This window comes from Ascidiella aspersa, chromosome 8 (genome assembly GCF_963924565.1).
Source record: "Ascidiella aspersa chromosome 8, kaAscAspe10.2, whole genome shotgun sequence".
Lineage (NCBI taxonomy): Eukaryota > Metazoa > Chordata > Ascidiacea > Phlebobranchia > Ascidiidae > Ascidiella > Ascidiella aspersa.
In genome coordinates this window covers 6,176,209-6,195,181 of record NC_139454.1, presented here as the reverse complement: position 1 = coordinate 6,195,181, position 18,973 = coordinate 6,176,209, and the positions used below count along the sequence as shown (strand labels likewise).

The following is an 18,973-nucleotide window of genomic DNA, read 5'->3' as shown; positions in this document are numbered from 1 at the left end:
CTCCATCCGATAATAAATGAAACAGTGCTCAAACCAGCAATATAGGTAGGGTTGCCATACCGTGCTTATTTCAAAGATTTGTGCTTATTTTTTATTGCAGTGTTTTAGAAAATTCTAATGTGCTTATTTCTAAGAAACGTGCTTATTTTTGAGTTGTGTGCTTAGTTTGTCTTATTGTAGAATTTATAAAGCCTCAAAATACTGTTTAAGTTCGGTAAACCCTGGCCAAATACGCCACGAAAGTTTCGCCAATTCAACCGAATAAACTATTTTTATTCTTAGCTTTGCGCGATTAAGCTGCTTTAAGGTTCATTTGGCGCAGAGAACAACAAATGTTTTTTTGACAGTATTGTGTTTGGTTGCTTCCCCCCCCCAATGAAACCCCAAGTTATCAAAAGAGTGCTTATTTTTTGTAGCAGCGTGCTTATTTTTTGGTCTTAGCAGATGGTAACCCTCAAAATAGGTGAAATAGAAACGCTCAAAAGGCCTTACGCCAGGTTATTAGGTTGTATGTAATTGATGTGTTAGTTATAGGTATTTCCGCATCCATATTAATGATGTCAATTGGTAGCCTATAGGAATAATTCACTATACTTTTAGTCAAAATATAGTTTTAAAAATGACCAGGATTTAGGACCATAGGTAGCCTATATATATTCTATATTTTAGGTTTAAGCGTAAACCGAGAAATAAGTATATTATCTACGATTGTCAAAAACATAGTTTTCATCACAATTAATCAGTAGATGTAAACTATCTTTTGTAAAACCAAAAGGCAACTCATAGGCCTATATCTTTGCAGCAAAACAAAGAGTAAACAAGTTCTCTTACTTACAGGATAATTAAAAAAACTGAAAACGTGAACATAACGGTGATAATGGTTTAAATTCAATAAACCCCAAAGGTACATTTGCTAACCCCGAGGATCAGACAAGTTGATTTAATGCAATAAAATCAAGAACATATTTCGAAACAATAGCTTAACAAGTATATTCGTGACATGGAGATAGTAATTGGCCTCGCGTCATTAACAAAAAACATGGGTAACACCCTCGTCACGAACGAAAAAATGGAATGGGCAAAAATTCACAACAGCAGTTTAAAATATATCCACAAACTGCAGTTCAACCTAGTTATTTTCTTCATAATTATTGCTTTGCGCGGACTACTTATTTTCCACTTGAATGAGTTGTTTTGTACATGGCTGTTGACGATCAAATGCGTATTAGTGATGAAGATAATATACCAAGGATTTCAGATAAACAGTATGCAAGACATTGGGGGCCGGTTTACTGTGAGTATTTTTCGTGCAAAATCCGATCAAAAAATGTCAACGTGGTTTGTTTTTCGAGCAAATCAAAGAACAGCTAGGCCAATTTTTTTTTCTGTTTTGTTTAGTGAAAATTAATCCTTAGAAACGAAAAGTAAATAATACTAAATAAAATATCAATAATAGGCTACTGCTGTCACATGTTAAAACTATATCTAAAAAGTATAGAAAAAATGTTTTTATCGCAGATGTACTATGTGTTTTATTCACTTGTTTTTTTCGCTATGACATTAATAGAAAAATATGTAATTATTTCTCCAGTAGGCCTATAGTTATTCTATATATACAACAACTGTGATTTTTTTAATGTTGAATTATGTTAGTAAACATGGAACAAATAGCAAACATGGAACAATAATAGAATCATTACAAAAAGTTTATTATTGGCGTAGAGCTCACACACCCTCGGAATTGGTTAGTACCCCCCTAGGATTGCGTGCCCACCCGGTTAGGAACCACTGATCTACTTGATTTCACACCATTTTATGTTTTCGTTAGATTATTGTAATGCGTTTGTTGAAATGCCGGTATCTGACGTAACAGGCGATTTGCAGGGAGGATACGGCGAAATTATGTACTTTGTGCCATCGTTATTTTTGCACTAGTGACCATTGCGTTGTTAGTAATTGCGGTTGTATTCATCTGCAAAGAGGCGAGACATTTTGTTCGCTCTATAGCTAGAAAATGTTCAACAATTTTTAAGGGTGTGCAATTGTGCATAAATATGCTTAATGGCAGACACTTTTAAATAGCACATACTTTTAACCAAACATGGGAAAACAAAATGATGTTGATACGGTGATCCAATTTAACTGGTTGTATGGCTGAACCTTTTTTATGGTTAGGGAAAACGTATGAATGCTTTATATTAAAGTTTTGCTAGTTAAAAAGTTGTAAATTCTAACTAAAAATTGTTAGCTTTTTTAAAAAAAGGTTAAGAGTCGTAGCCTTTTTGACTACACCAGTTGCCTCCTTGTTATTATTTTTGATTATGTTTTTTTTTACTATTTTTCCGCAAAATCCCTTGAATATTTTGGAGTGAGTTCCCAATATTGTTCCAGTTGAAAAGTCCCTATTACAAAAAATGAAACCAACTTCAGTATGTTGACACCAAATAATGTGCTAATAAAAATAAAAATAAAAATTAACTCAGATAAATCCTAACTGAATTTTCTGGTAGGCCTTGTCAATAATATTAACAAATAAGAATAGGCTATATAAAAAATTCCATAAATTGACCCCCTGGAAATCATTCGGTGAACCACTAGGTATTTGCGAACACAAGGGTAGGATACACATGCTAAATAGATTAACAAATAACTCATTTGATATGTGGGCCTTTTTGTCACAATAACCTAACATGTATAGGTTACAAAAAATGGACTCTTAGACGGGTAGGCCTACGCAATGTCCCATCTTACACAGCCTTCATCGCCATATAAAGAAGGTATACTGGTTGTTTATAGGTACAAGATAAATTAAAAAAAAATACTTGTATAATTAATCCTGGTAAATTACCTATGTATCAGTAGAAAGTGAATTTTATATCATTTCAACAAATGCGAAATAATATAGATATAGAAATAATAAGATTAGGAAACAAATACCCTTTTTCTTTAGATTGATATTTAGTAAAAACGCCGACCGCCTCCTGAAATATTGTTGTGCTAAAATGATGGCTACCGTGGTGTGCTTCAAAGAATAATTAAGAATTAAGTCCCGACTCAGACAACGTCCCATATATGGCAACCTTACCCTACGAGCAAAGCCCGAAATATTTTCGCAGTTTTGTTGTTGAAATTAACAAAAACGCAGTTTGTGTAGAGGAGTCCAAATGCTATCACAACTTAGTTCTCCATCAAACATATCATACCGTTCTGACCAAGCACATCCCAAATTCGCTGTAATAAGTAGCAAATATTGTCTTAAGAACGAGACACTAACAGTCTAACACAGTGGTCGGCAAACTGTGGGCCGCAGAGCCATTTTTAGTGGGCCGTGAGTTGCTTTTGAATAGCTCAGTATTATCATGTATGTTGTGGACCGGATGATAGTCGTATATTCATTGCACTTTATTTTAAAAGTTATTGTGGCATAGAATTTTTATTTTGCTCAGTTTGAAAAGGCCTATACGTACCAGATGTAGTCATAAAAGCCTGTCGAACTATATTTTTTGCCAACTTTAACTATGTGTTTCTGAAAAAATGTATCCCAAATTTTATAGCATGTTTTATATTATGGGCAGAGTTTTGGGCATAAAGGCGCCGTGTAATATTTCACCTTAAAATATTCTGAATCTGCCACTGTTTCGTAGTGGGCCTTCAATAGCTCGGAAAAAAATACTTTGGGCCGCAACAAAAAAGTTTTCCGACCACTGCACTAACACATAGCCCATAATTTCGCGAATCGCATAATCACGAGCCAGTTTTCTTCAGTTACTTCTCTACAAATGTGCAATTATGATCTAAACCAGGGGCGTGCAACCTTTAATACAGTCCGGCCAAATATGTGAATTCGGATTAGACCACGGACCACTTGCATATATCTCGTCGACTACCCGTTTTAGTGACTAACACGAAATGAAAACCGTTTCGTTTTTAGTTTAATGAGATTCAACAGAAAAGCTTTAAGATCACTTTAACGAGAGTTTTCAGTGGCTTGCTTTCCCAACCACAAACATCCCTATCCAGGTTCAATTGAATTTCAGTGCTGGCAACCCGAGGTCTATTCTCCAGGTGTACTTTAGTTAGTTCTGAGCGATGAGGGGATTTCATGAACCCAATTTAGAAAATAATAAACGTACGTTGAACCGAACAATGCAATATGTGTAGTAACAAATTTTCTTAGCTGTGGAAACTTATTTAGATCTAGATGATTGCGGGGGAAAAAACTACTTATTAGCTGTGCCCAGAGAGAAATTTGTTTGTTTTTTTTACAACTCAAATGAACATTGAAATTGATTGAAAAACAATTACATTTCAAATAAGTTAAAACGATCAAGCTGTCATTCTTCATTATGCTTTATATTACTATATGGACCACAATAATAAAATCATTTCAAGAAACAAAAAAATTTGCAGCACTCAGGGCAATCCATACATTCAACTTTCACACAACTCGTACACTTTCCGCAACAGCATCCAAAACCCATTTTTGTAGTTTTATCTTGTTAACAGGCCACATTACTTTGGAATTACTTTCGTTTTCCGTCAACCAAGGAATTTTCCTATAAAGTTTGACTCAAAGTTATAAACAAACTATAGTAATTAACTGTTACCAGCTATTGCAGCGATAAATTTATGGTTGGTTTAAAACAGGGGTCGGCAACCTACGGCCCGCCAGTGAAAATCATCCGGCCCGCGACCTCTTTTTTAAATTAGACACAAGGCCATGCACAATATTTTTTTAACTTTTTGAACCATACGAAAATGCCAAAAATTTTCGCACTTCGCGCGACTCGTCTTGTTTCACTTTTAACTACACATTTTCCTTTTGAAGGAGTCTTCTAAGACCAAAGGGCCGTGCGCATGAAAACTATCTAAGTGGAAACTAATCGTAGCATGGAACGCTCTAAAAATAAAGTTTCTCCAACTTAATCTTTTCTCCGATGAATTTCGTCTTTTATGATAAAATTACACCAAAGGGTATCAGAAATGTGTCTAATTGAACTTTTGTGTGTGCGCTATGCGTCACGCCTTGCAAATTGAAAGGCAATTTAAACCAATTCAACGAAATTTTTCGCGCGTTAAGTTTTTAGTATAAAATAGATATTTTTATTCAAATTGCATCAAACATTTAGGTCCGACCCCGATTTAGAATGATTAAAAACCACATGTTTTTATAACAAAATTTTTGTGAAAATATATCACGGCCCGCCAATAACTTGCTGAGGTTGGTGTAGCCCGCGACTAGCAAAAGGTTGCCGACCCCTGTTTTAAAACAATGGCACTACAAAAAGATATCGTTTAAGGCGATTTATTCGTGGAGCAATTATAATTTGCTTTACGGTTAAAATGACTGTTGGCGGTAATTCTAGGTAAATCGTTTCCCACCTCATACTGTGGTTATTTTAATGAACTAAAAATTTAAATGCTGTATAAGGGGACCTAGAGTTAGGAATTGTCAGGAAATTTCAATATTTTAACAGTTATCTAAAACAGTTGCCTAAATGTTTCGTGGTGCGGGCCAAAAATCAAAGCACTCCGCGGGCTACATATTTTGGTTCCGCGGGCCGCAGGTTGCACGCCCCTGATTTAAAGCACAGGACAGAATGAAAGCAAAACTAACAACAAACGCAACATGAAACCAATAAAATCATTATAAAAAGGTAATTGGAGTAGCTCAAAGCTAAAAATAGTAAACAAGTTCTCTTACTTACAGGATATTAAAAAAAATCGAAAACGACAACATAACGGTGATAATGGTTTAAATTCAATCGACCTTCAATAAACCTCAAAAGCACATTTACATTTGCTAACCCAGAGGATCAGACAAGTTTATTCAATGTAAAAAAAGCGAGAACATATGTCGAAACAATAGTTTAACAAGTATATTTGTGACATGGAGATAGCAACGGCCTCGCGTCATTAACAAAAAACATGGGTAACAACTCGTCAAGAACGAAAAAATAGAATGGGCAAGAAATCACAATAGCAGTTTAAAATATATTGACACACTGCAGTTTACTTATTTGTTTCATATCGTTTCGCGCGCACTAGTTTTTTTCCACTTGAGTGAATTGTTCCGTACTTAAAATATTTAAACAAAAATGGCTGTTGACGATCGAATGCGTAGTGATGGAGATAATACACCAAGCACCTCAGATAAACAGAATGCAAGACAACGGGAATCAGTTTACTGTGAGTATTTTCCATGCAAAAACTGATAAAAAATATTGTTGGCGTGGTTTATTTTTCGGGCAAATCTAGACAGAAGTAAATTTCTGTTTTCTGTTTTGTTCAATGAAAATTAATCTCTATAAACGAAAAAGTATAAAAGGCGATACTGCATATTTCTATAAAAAAGCGATACTACATATTTCTATATAAAGGCGATACTACATATTTCTATATAAAGGCGATACTACATATTTCTATATAAAGGCGATACTGCATATAACAATGAAAGACACACACACATATGTGTTTAATAACAACTGTGATCTAGCCCCTCGGAAGCTGCTTTATGACATGATATATATGTGTGTGTCTTTCATTGATTGATACGGACTGATGATCCCCCAATGTGAAGTTGCTTGTACTAACAGAATGTGCAAGTATTGGCGCATGGTTGTTTCTCCACTCGCTCCTCTCTGAGCCTGTATAGCTCAGTTGGTAGAGCGACAGTCCCGGCTTGACCGGATGTCGTGAGTTCGAACCTCACTGCAGGCCAGTTGTTTGTCTGGCTTGTTCTGCTTGCATTATAGATCGACAGATTCGGCGAATCTGCGATGGCTTTTCGGTGTACATATAACAACGAATATACTGCTGTCATATGTCGAAACTATCATAAAAAGTAATATTTTTATCGTAGATGTAGAGGGTTTTATTCACATGGTTTTGTTTTTGCTCCTGCATTAAAAGAAAAACATACAACTATTCCCACATTATGCATTATATATACAACAATTGTGAACTTTTTATATTGAATTCTGCTTCAATCCACTTGATTTCAAACCATTTAACCTTTTTGGTAGGATTGTCGGAATGCGTTTGTTGAAATGTCGGTATCTAACCTAACTATAAAATATGAACATAGAGTGCAGCAACTCTTTCGTCAAGTGCATTTTTTTGATTTGCAGGGAGGATACGGCGAAAGTATGTCTTGTGTGCCATCGGTATTTTTGCACTAGTGACCATTGCGTTGGTAGCATTTGTGGTTCTGTTCATCAACAAAGAGGTAAGACATTTTGCTCGCTCTACAGATTTAGCTAGAAAATGTTCAACAATTTTAAAGGATTTGGTTCGTATGAATGGCAGTCGTCACAGAAAAACATGCTTTTCAGAATTCGTTAACCGCGCGTTATCTTACCACGCTAAATGTTTGACAAAATTTTCAGAGAATGTGAGGCTTACTAGCATTGCTTTTCACAGGGTTCGTTTCTCAATAACATCACTAACAAACAAGCCATCCAAAACGACGCGATCACACCAGAAACCAGCTCTCCAAGTTAGTCTATAGCTATACGATACACTATATACACCAGTGCCGTGCAACTTTTTTAAATTGCTGCACATCAGTGTTGCAATGAATGACATCAATGACTTGACTTGAGTTATTGTTTTCAAATGACTTATCTTAGCTTGAATTAAGTCTTTTCGGTAAATGACTTGGATTGACTTAAGTCTTTGGAACAAATGACTTGGGTTGAAATGAAATGTTATCCGTAAGCATTTGTATACAAAATTTAGTTATTTACCCCAATTTTTGCATAAAAACATTTTATTTGCTATATGCTGCGTTTTTCTTATTTTTTAGTAAAGTCACGAAAGTTATCGAAAACTTAAAAGTGGTCGCGATAACAAAAAGGTTTGGAGCCACTGATTTAAACCTTTACCAGAAGTAACATCTAAACCTTAACCAGAAGTAACATCTAAAGTCTAAACCATTACCAGAATTAACACCTGAACCATCACCCTATAAAAATCATTCACCAGTGTTTCATGTATTCTACTCAGATAACTGTTTTAATAATTGACTCCACTTAATCTTTATACAATATGTCTGACTTTAACCTGTAGTAAAACGCCTGACTTAACCTTTAGTCCAGGGGTCGACCACCTTTTTTTATTCGCGGGTCTGACCCAAACTAAGAAAGGTCTGACTGAAAAAAAAATTGAAACTGACAATTTTTTTTTTAAATGTATAGTTGTAAGTATTTCATTTTTATAACTGTTAACAAGGTGGACCTAGTTATTTTGCATTTGGAAATCAGCTAGTTATAGCCTACCTTTATGAAGAAGGCGGTAAAGCGTTTGCCAAAGCGCGAAAAAATACGATTGCTTTTGTTTTGATTAAAATGGAGTCAGCACTGCGTCGTCCATAATCACAATGAAAAGGTGTAAATAAAAATATTCGATAAATTTAATCGGTAAATCTAGCTTAATAAATCGTTAAATCTACCCTTCGATATATTATTTATGTCCAGATTTAAAAGAAGCAATCAACTAGTGCCATGTACAATAAAATGAATTCAGATATGCTAAGCTAGTGAAACTGAAAGTGTGTAGGTTCTATGTTATGTACGTTTAGGCTGAAAAGATTTTCTCGAAGCAAAAGTTTCACATTTATGTAGTTAAAAAAGACAAAAAAATATCGAAACTGCCTCTTGCCTAATGTCTCAACTTAAAACAGTTTACTTGCAATTTGTATATTTCTTGTTGCTTGTGAATGTAAAATGTTCCACTTTGTCGTTGACCAATTTTAGACATAGGTTTACTACTGAATGGGCATACTTTGGCAATGAATCACAAACTGACCCAAATTTATTTAATTATGAGAAATGTTTTTCGTTGTGCTATGCATAGAGCATGCTAATAAATGGAGTTTTGTTTTAAGTTTAATAAGCTGTAAACAAATCATTGACAAAAGGTTGGGCGATCAATTTAAAAACGAATGCAAACATCATATCATCGACAAGTCAAGCCAAATACTTTTTTAAACATTTCAAAGTATTCTTTGATCCAGAAAACAAATGCGATGTTTACCAGTTCGTTACTGAATTAAAGACATGGGATGAAGCAAGAGCATTCTGTGAATCTTTAGGGGGCGATCTTGCTACGAGTGCAATGAGAAATGAAACTACTCGCAAGTAAGTTTATATTTTACAAATTAATAATTGTTTAGTTATACACTTGCTGTTACCTCATTTGAAACCGGAACGCTGCTAAGCAGTTTTTACGGTTGGTATTTAGACATGACGTCACAAATCGACGTCGTAGCGTAGATCAGCAAGTTGGCTGTACGCTGATCATTCAGAGCAGTATATGTGTATTGTGTAGTAACATTGTACGGTAATGCTGGCTTGCTAAATGCCACCGCGGAATTATTGGTCAAAATCGATTTGTATCGGATGGTCAATATAACTTAAAACTAATGCGTTGTTGATCAAAATACACATTAAACCGTTTCGCATGTTAGCACCAATTGTTCGTTTTGTTTTTCAGTGTTATAGTTACTGAAATGCTCGTGCAACCACTGACAAATCATTACTGGGTCGGTATCACTTATTCAGAGGATATGGATCGATACATGTACGTTGACAACTTTACTATTACCGAGGAAAACAGCTTTTTTCACCCTGGGGAGCCGAATACTCGTGCCTGTATTCAGTTGTATTATACCGGCGGAAAATTCGGAATGGACGACACTCCGTGCTATTACCAGAATATGGCAATTTGCGAAAGGCAATGCTAATTCGAAATAAGGAAACAGTATCTCCTCCAATGGCCAGAAAATGCTTAAAAAAATTACTGCCCAAAATAATCAAATATAAACAAATTTAATATTTTCGGTCGTCAAGCTCAAATTGTTTGAAAAAAAGCTAGGAAATTCAACATTTTGTTGAATTTAATTTCTCTGAAAAAAACCCACTAAAATGAACAAATTAGTTTGTTTGGGGTTCGGCGCCGATACCACCCCATAATATCGTACGTGTAGAGAAATTATAACGACTGTTTCTTGTCAAATCTTTATAACAGCTGTTTCTTGCTTTTTTGAAATCGGTGAATAATTAAGGTAAATTAACATTCAGTATGCTGTATATAAATAACAGGGATGGTTAAACTGGGGGGTAAAATTAAAGGACTGTCCGAGAAAATAAACCTTTTAGTCTTTATTATTTTATTTTTTGTGTTCAGTTCCAGTTACCTGAATATGGCAGAATACTTACTATACACATTGTACAGTGTTGTCAGGGGTATTTGTACGTAAACATGTAGATCAGCGTCTAAACCTGTCAAATGACAAATGCCGCAGTCAAATAAAAATCTAAAAAAAAAATTATGTGTATTTTTATCATTTTTTTCTTTTATGGTCATTGCGCATGCATTTATTGCATAACATGTAATCAAAATACCTACCTTCCGTGTTAATTCCACTATTCTTTAGACAAAAGCTTTAAAAGTACAAGTAAATAAAACCTCCGGAAACACCGGTTGGGTGGCAGTGCATACTTTATGTAAGCTAAGCACGATAATGAATAGTCTCTGCAATCCATTTCTGCATAAATTTGGAAAACGATTTACGAGTTTGCCGAACCATGAAAATACTTCGCGTGGCACCTTCTGCCGTATTTACATATGGTAATAAAACCACGGAAGCTCGGTGGCAATGTGTGCTTGTCTTAAGTTGATTGTTGTTTGGCCTTAACCTTCGTTTGTTTATCACAAGAAACTAAAGTTTAGTAACTACTGGGGCATAAGAAAACTACTGGAACATCCAATGGTGAAATTACTTGAATATTGCATCGGTCGTCTTTCAGTTGCAAGAAGTCGTTTAGCAATTGCATTGTAATCTTTCTAAGTTAATATTGTTCTAACCAAATTTTACTATTTACTATAATTTCGATTTTAATCTCTTATGTTTATTCGTGTTTATACTTGTTATGCATATTTTCTTAATAATATACATTTTATAAAGTTCATAATATATTGTTTTATCTATTTTTTTACGTTTTCTTTTTTTTAGAGAAATCAAGACAATAAAGTTAGAAAGAAAGTTTTACATTAAGCCCACGATTTTTTGTGCTTGCAATTTAAGAGTTTTGTATCTACTAAGTAAATAAGTCAGACAATTATTAAAACACTTCCAAATCAATTGACGACTAAATACGAAAGCGTGACTTTAATATATTTATTAGGATTTGCCGTAAGATATATAGTTTTTGTTTTATCTTCAACGTAATTCATTTTCTTTGTGTAACAAACTTGAAATTTGCGATAAGGCCGGCCTGCTTCTGCCCCAAAACTATTTGTAGAGCCAAGACAGTAAAAACCAGAATCACCCATCACACACCAAATATTATACGTCAAATCAACACACGCTACATGTAAAATGCTCCGCCACTCACTTGACTGCCGAAGTCGAATTTTGAAATCAATATACAGAGTGGGCCAAAAGTAGGCTTACAGTTAAACAAGTAGGGTTTAGGTCTAAACGTAAAATTATTGTTTTGGGGTTCTTCTCATTCACCTTGTTCTTTACAACAGGGGTCGGCAACCTTTTTTACACTGCGGACCGGTTTAAAACTGAAATTTTGTCGCGGGTCGGCCTTTAAAACAACAAATATCCAGTAAAGGAAATTTACAACAACTTTTTTCAATGAATTAATTAAAATGCATGAGGTTTTCGAAAAATTTCCATTGTTTATAAGCATAGTTTGCATGATTTGATTCTATTGCATTTTGGGGTGGGCACGCTTGAACATCAAAAACAAATTATATATGATCCGTTTTCGATATATTGTATGTACGAGGAGTTAAATTTTACACTAAAAATGCATTTTTGGATGTTGTAAACGTGATATGTAGGCTAACTCATATGGTCACCTCACGAGTGCTTGATCTTGGGATTTTTTTTATAATACAAAATGAACCATAAAGTATATTTTAACGAAAGTTAATGTGTTTTGAATATAAAAATACATTTAATAGATTTCTAGCTTTTTTTGTTTTTTTACGGCCTTTTATGTACGGTTTGGGTTTTGATCAAAATTTTAATCTGGCAACCCTGCTACGGACCGGTAACGAACTCCTCGTGGACCGGCACCGGTCCGCGGACCGGCGGTTGCCGACCACTGCTTTACAACACCCACAAAAAAGAAATCCATTGGTGTTAGGTCAGGTGAGCGTTGTGGCCATTCAATGCTACCTCTCTTCTTCCAAGCCAACGCTGTGGAATAACTGTAAACCTACTTTTGGCCCACCCTGCATCAAAACACTTTCAGGAGTAACTTTTATACCATTACCAGAAGTACCATTTGAACCATCACCAGAAGTAATATCTGAACCAATCACAGGAAATACGTCAGAAACCACCCCTAATATTGTAGAAACCACCATCTCGGGTAACAAGGCGGTGGTCATAAAACACACAAATTGACCTAATATTTTCTTGCGTATTTTGGTCTGTATGGAAATTAATGATTTTATTTTTTTGAAAGCTCCGACAAAACTTTTTGAAAGTTCTGAAATAATATTTAAAATAACCTAATATGAGGGCGCGTCAATACTTCAAAGTATACTTTGATCCAGAAAACAAATGCGAAGTTTACCAGATCATTCCTGAATTAAAAAATATGGCTTGAAGCAAGATCATTTTGTGAATCTTAAGGGGACGATCTTGTGACAAGTTCAATGAGAAATGAAACTGCTCGCAAGTAAGTTTATATTTAAGCAAATAACATTGTTTAGTTATACACTTGGTGATACCCTATATGCTTAAATCTACAGCTTGAAATCGGGATGCTGCTAAGCAATTTTTTACGGTGGGTATTCAGATGACGTCACAAATTGACGTCGTAACGTCGATAAGCAAGTTGACTGTACACAGATCATCCAGAGCAGTATAATTACGTGTAGTTACTGTGTAGGGTAGGGGTGTCCAACTCAAACATCTCGACGTGCCAATTGTGAAAATACAACGGCAATTGGCTGTATAACAAATTTTGTACCTTTTGACAAATGGCTGAATAACAAATTAAATATTTTTGGGGGGTTTGCGTGCCATTTTTTATTTGAACGGGTGTTGGACTTTCCTGGTGTGGGGCAATGCTGGCTTGCTAAATGCCAAAGGATTTTTTTGGCCAAAATCAATTTGTATCGGTCGGTAAATATAACTTAAAACTATAATTCCATGTATTGTTGGTCGAAATACATTAAACCGCTTTCGAATTGGCGCTACCTAATGACACGTAGACGTAATCGCGATGTCCCGACTCAGGCAACGTCCCATCTATGACAACCTTCCCCAACGCGCAAGCGCGAAATTGTTTTTTTCGCAGTTTATTGTTGAAATTAACAAAAACACAGTTTGTCGAAAGGAGTCCAAATCTTTTGCACAACTTAGTTATCCATCAACCTTATCATACTGTTATGACTAAACACAGCCCAAAGGCGACAATTGTGTGATTTTGATCTAAAGCAGTGGTTCTCAACCTTTTTCTTTCGTGGCCCCACTTACGTTGCAAAAAAATTCTGTGGCCCAATAAATTTTTATAAAGGAAAAAAAAAACTTAAAATAGGTTTAGAACAAAACACAGCAGAACATATTTTAAAACAGATTATTTGCATTATTAGGATACTTGCGGCTGAATAATAAATTTACATTCCTTTTTAATTTCTTCCCAAGTCATTATTCCTGTGAAATTAAATATAGTGATACAAATGAAACTAAATCTAGCTTTTTAATTGGTCTGTGGCCCACCTTAAATGTTCTTATGGCCCACCAGCGAGCCATGGCCCACTGCTGGTTGAGAACCGCTGATTTAAAGCACAGGACAGCATGAAAGCAAAACTAACAACAAACGCAACATGGAACCAATAAAATCATTATAAAAAGGTAATTGGAGTAGCTTAAAGCTAAAAATAGTAAACAAGTTCTCTTACTTACAGGATATTAAAAAAAATTGAAAACGTAAACATACGGTAACGGTGATAATGGTTTAAATTCAATCGACCTTTAATAAACCTCAAACGTATATTTGCTAACCCAGAGGATCACACAAAATTCCCTGAAACAAGGCGGATAAAAGCGAGAACATATGTCGAAACAATAGCTTAACAAGTATATTCGCGACATGGAGATAGCAGAGGCTTCACGTCATTAACAAAAAACATGGGTAACAACCTCGTCACGAACGAAAAAATAGAATGGGCAAGAAATCACAACAACAGTTTAAAATATATCCACAAACTGCGGTTTAGTCATTTCTTTAAAATTGTTTCGCGCGTACTAGTTTATTTTCACTTGACTGGGTTGTTCCGTACTTAAAATATCTAAACTAAAATGGCTGTTGACGATCAAATGCGTTGTGATGAAGATAATACACCAAGCACCTCAGATAAACAGAATGCAAGACAACGGGAACCAGTTTACTGTGAGTATTTTTCATGCAAAAACTGATAAAAAATATTGTTGGCGTGGTTTATTTTTCGGGCAAATCTAGACAGAAGTAAATTTCTGTTTTCTGTTTTGTTCAATGAAAATTAATCTCTATAAACGAAAAAGTATAAAAGGCGATACTGCATATTTCTATAAAAAGGCGATACTACATATTTCTATATAAAGGCGATACTACATATTTCTATATAAAGGCGATGCTGCATATAACAATGAAAGACACACACACATATGTGTTTAATAGCAACTGTGATCTAGCCCCTCGGAAGCTGCTTTATGACACGGAAGCTGCTTTATGACATGATATATATGTGTGTGTCTTTCATTGATTGATACGGACTGATTATCCCCCAATATGAAGCTGCTTGTACTAACAGATTGAGCAAGCATTGGCGTATGGTTGTTTCTCCACTCGCTCCTCTCTGAGCCTGTATAGCTCAGTTGGTAGAGCGACAGTCCCGGCTTGACCGGATGTCGTGAGTTCGAACCTCACTGCAGGCCAGTTGTTTTTCTGGCTTGTTCTGCTTGCATTATAGATCGACAGATTCGGCGAGTCTGCGATGGCTTTTCGGTGTACATATAACAACGAATATACTGCTGTCATATGTCGAAACTATCATAAAAAGTAATATTTTTATCGTAGATGTAGAGTGTTTTATTCACATGGTTTTGTTTTTACTCCTTTAATAAAAGAAAAACATACAACTATTCCAACATTATGCATTATATATACAACAATCGTGAACTTTTTATATTGAATTATTTTAGTATGATATTGAATATTGCCTCAATCCACTTGATTTCAAACCATTTAACCTTTTTGGTAGGATTGTCGGAATGCGTTTGTTGAAATGTCGGTATATGACCTAACTATAAAATATGAACATAGAGTGCAGCAACTATTTCGTCAAGTGCATTTTTTTGATTTGCAGGGAGGATACGGCGAAATTATGTCTTGTGTGCCATCGGTATTTTTGCACTAGTGACCATTGCGTTGGTAGCATTTGTGGTTCTGTTCATCAACAAAGAGGTAAGACATTTTGCTCGCTCTACAGATTTAGCTAGAAAATGTTCAACAATTTTAAAGGATTTGGTTCGTATGAATGGCAGACGTCACAGAAAAACATGCTTTTCAGAATTCGTTATCCGCGCGTTATCTTACCACGCTAAATTTCGTTGACAAAATTTTCAGAGAATGTGAGGCTTACTAGCATTGCTTTTCACAGGGTTCGTTTCTCAATAACATCACTAACAAACAAGCCATCCAAAACGACGCCATCACACCAGAAACCAGCTCTCCAAGTTAGTCTAGCTATGCGCTACACTCTACACCAGTGCTGTGCAACTTTTTTTTAAATTACTGCACATCAGTGTTGCAATCACTTGACTTAAGTTGTTTTTTTTTTTATGACTTATCTTAAAATGAATGGAGTCCTTCCGACAAATAACTTGGTTTGGCTTAAGTCTTTGGAACAAATGTTTTCCTTAGGCATTTGCACACAAAATTAAGTTATAGAATTTTTGCATAAAAAACATTTTACATGCTAAGTCCTGCGTTTTTCTTATTTTTAGTACAGTCACGAAAGTTATCGAAAACTTAAAAGTGGCCGCGATAACAAAAAGGTTTGGAATCACTGATTTAAACCTTTACCAGAAGTAACGTCTAAACCTTAACCAGAAGTAACATCTGAACCATTACCAGAAGTAACAGCTGAACCATCACCAGAAGTAACATCTGAACCATTACCAAAAGTAACAGCTGAACCATTCCCAGAAGTAACATCTGACCCAATCAAAGGGGAAACATCAAAGACAACCCCGAATATTGTAAAAACCACCATCTCAGGTAACAAGTCGGTTTGCCATAAAAAAACATAAATAGACTTATTGTCTTGCGTACCGTATTTTATCTTTTATGGAAGCTCTGAAATCATAAACAAATTATAAATTTATGGTCGCTACCTGTTTTATTGCTAGCATTTTATTGCTATAAAAATCATTCATCTAATCACCAGTGTATCATGTCAAGTTCATAGCTTAAGTTGACATTATTCTCCTCAGATAACTGTTTTTATAATTGACTTGACTTAATCTTTATACAATATATCCCCCATAGTAAAACGTCTGACTTAACCTTTAGTCCAGGGGTCGACCACCTTTTTTTATTCGCGGGTCTAACCCAAACTAAGAAAGGTCTGACTAAAAAAAAAATTGAAACTGACCATTTTGTTAAAATGTATAGTTTTAAGTATTTCATTATGATGACTGTTAACAAGGTATGGACCTAGTTATTTTGCATTTGGAAATCAGTTAGTTATAGCCTACCTTTAAGAAGAAGGAAAAGCGTTTGCCAAAGCGCGAAAAAATGCGTTTGCGTTTATTCGGATTAAAATGGAGTCAGCACTGCGTCGTCCATAATGACAATGAAAAGGTGTAAATAAAAATATACGATAAATTTAATCGGTAAATCTAGCTTAATAAATCGTTAAATCTACCCTTCGATATATTATTTATGTCCAGATTTAAAAGACGCAATCAACTAGTGCCATGTACAATAAAATAAATTCAGATATGCTAAGTTAGTAAAACTGAAATTGTTGATGGTTTTATGTTATGTACGTCGCTTTTAAGCTGAAAAGATTTTCTCAAAACAAAAGTTCGACATTTATGTAGTTAAAAAAGACAAAAACAAATCGAAACTGCCTCTTGCCTAGTTTCTAAAAGAGCTAGCGAGCCAGATGATTTAGATATTTGGCCCGCGGGCCGTAGGTTGCCGACCCCCGCTTTACTCATTCACGTCAATGTCTCAACTTCAAACAGCCTACTTGCAATTTGTATATTTTTGTTGCTTGTCAATGTAAAATGTTTCACTTTGGCCTTGACCAATTTTAGACATAGGTTTACTACGGAATGGGCATTCTTTGGCAATGAATCACAAACTGACCCAAATTTATTTAATTATGAGAAATGTTTTTGGTTGTGCTATGCATAGAGCATACTAATAAATGGAGTTTGTTTTAAGCTTAACAAGCTGTACACAAATCCTTGACAAATGGTTGGGCGATTAATATAAAACGATTGCAAACATCATATGAAAGTCAAGTCAAGCAAAATACTTTTTTAAACATTTCAAAGTATTCTTTGATCCAGAAAACAAATGCGAGGTTTACCAGTTCGTTCCTGAATTAAAGACATGGCTTGAAGCGAGAGCATTCTGTAAATCTTTAGGAGGCGATCTTGCTACGAGTGCAATGAGAAATGAAACTACTCGCAAGTAAGTGTTCAACAAAATAATTGTTTAGTTATACACTTGCTGTTACCTTATTTGAAACCGGGACGCTGCCAAGCAGTTTTTACGGTTGGTATTTAGACATGACGTCACAAATCGACGTCGTAGCGTAGATAAGCAAGTTGGTTGTACACAGATCATTCAGAGCAGTATATGTGTAGTAACATTGTACGGCAATGCTGGCTTGCTAAATGTGACCGCGGAATTATTTGCCCAAATCAATTTGTATCGGTTGGTCAATATAACTTAAAACTAATGCGTTGTTGATCAAAATGCACATTAAACCGTTTCGCATATTTGCGCCAATGGTTCGTTTTGTTTTTCAGTGTTATAGTTACAGAAATGCTCATGCAACCACTGACAAATCGTTACTGGGTCGGTATCACTTATTCAGAGGATATGGATCAATACATGTACGTTGACAACTTTACTATTACCGAGGAAAACAGCTTCTTTCACCCTGGGGAGCCGAATACTCGTGCCTGTATTCAGTTGTATTATACCGGCGGAAAATTCGGAATGGACGACACTCCGTGCTATTACCAGAATATGGCAATTTGCGAAAGGCAATGCTAATTCAAAATAAGGAAACAGTATCTCCTCCAATGGCCAGAAAATGCTTAAAAAACTTACTGCCCAAAATAATCAAATATATACAAATTTAATATTTTCGGTTGTCAAGCTCAAATTGTTTGAAAAAAAGCTAGGAAATTCAACATTTTGTTGAATTTAATTTCTGTGAAAAAATCCCACTAAAATGAACAAATTAGTTTGTTTGGGGTTCGGCGCCGATACCACCCCATAATATCGTACGTGTAGAGAAATTATAACGACTGTTTCTTGTCAAATCTTCTGTTTCTTGCTTTTTTGAAATCGGTGAATAATTAAGGTAAATTAACATTCAGTATGCTGTATATAAATAACAGGGATTGTTAAACTGGGGGGTAAAAAGTACTATCCGAGAAAATAAACTTTGTTTTATTTATTTTATATTAAGGTTTTCTAGCACGAATATCTCTTTTCAACTACTCGTGACTAAAACACATTATTTTTCTCCAATCACTCAATCTATTCCTCTCAGTGATATTAGTCTTTATTATTTTATTTTTTGTGTTCAGTTCCAGTTACCTGAATATGGCAGAATACTTACTATACACATTGTACAGTGTTGTCAGGGGTATTTGAACGTAAACATGTAGATCAGCGTCTAAACCTGTCAAATGACAAATGCCGCA

The 18,973-nt window shown here is 35.2% G+C and overlaps 2 protein-coding genes across 2 annotated transcripts; both read left to right on the top strand.

The window, feature by feature from the left end:
- Positions 1-6,098: 6,098 nt before the first annotated feature.
- Positions 6,099-9,745, top strand: LOC146135520 (lectin-like). The gene is made up of 5 exons (XM_083395779.1): positions 6,099-6,189; positions 7,131-7,228; positions 7,423-7,498; positions 9,017-9,140; positions 9,496-9,745. Exons 1-5 carry the CDS (start codon positions 6,099-6,101, stop codon positions 9,743-9,745), a joined length of 639 nt encoding a protein of 212 aa, XP_083251905.1.
- Positions 9,746-14,335: 4,590 nt separating this feature from the next.
- Positions 14,336-18,314, top strand: LOC146135519 (natural killer cells antigen CD94-like). The gene is made up of 5 exons (XM_083395778.1): positions 14,336-14,426; positions 15,382-15,479; positions 15,676-15,751; positions 17,600-17,723; positions 18,065-18,314. Exons 1-5 carry the CDS (start codon positions 14,336-14,338, stop codon positions 18,312-18,314), a joined length of 639 nt encoding a protein of 212 aa, XP_083251904.1.
- The last annotated feature ends 659 nt before the right edge of the window (positions 18,315-18,973 follow it).

Coding starts and splice junctions, on each gene's coding strand:
- LOC146135519 (XM_083395778.1), top strand. CDS start 14,336: ATGGCTGTTGACGATCAAATGCGTTGTGATGAAGATAATACACCAAGC. Junction 15,480..15,675: donor TTCTGTTCATCAACAAAGAG/GTAAGACATTTT, acceptor TGCTTTTCACAG/GGTTCGTTTCTCAATAACAT. Junction 17,724..18,064: donor AGAAATGAAACTACTCGCAA/GTAAGTGTTCAA, acceptor TTTGTTTTTCAG/TGTTATAGTTACAGAAATGC.
- LOC146135520 (XM_083395779.1), top strand. CDS start 6,099: ATGGCTGTTGACGATCGAATGCGTAGTGATGGAGATAATACACCAAGC. Junction 7,499..9,016: donor ACCAGAAACCAGCTCTCCAA/GTTAGTCTATAG, acceptor TCTTTGATCCAG/AAAACAAATGCGATGTTTAC. Junction 9,141..9,495: donor AGAAATGAAACTACTCGCAA/GTAAGTTTATAT, acceptor TTTGTTTTTCAG/TGTTATAGTTACTGAAATGC.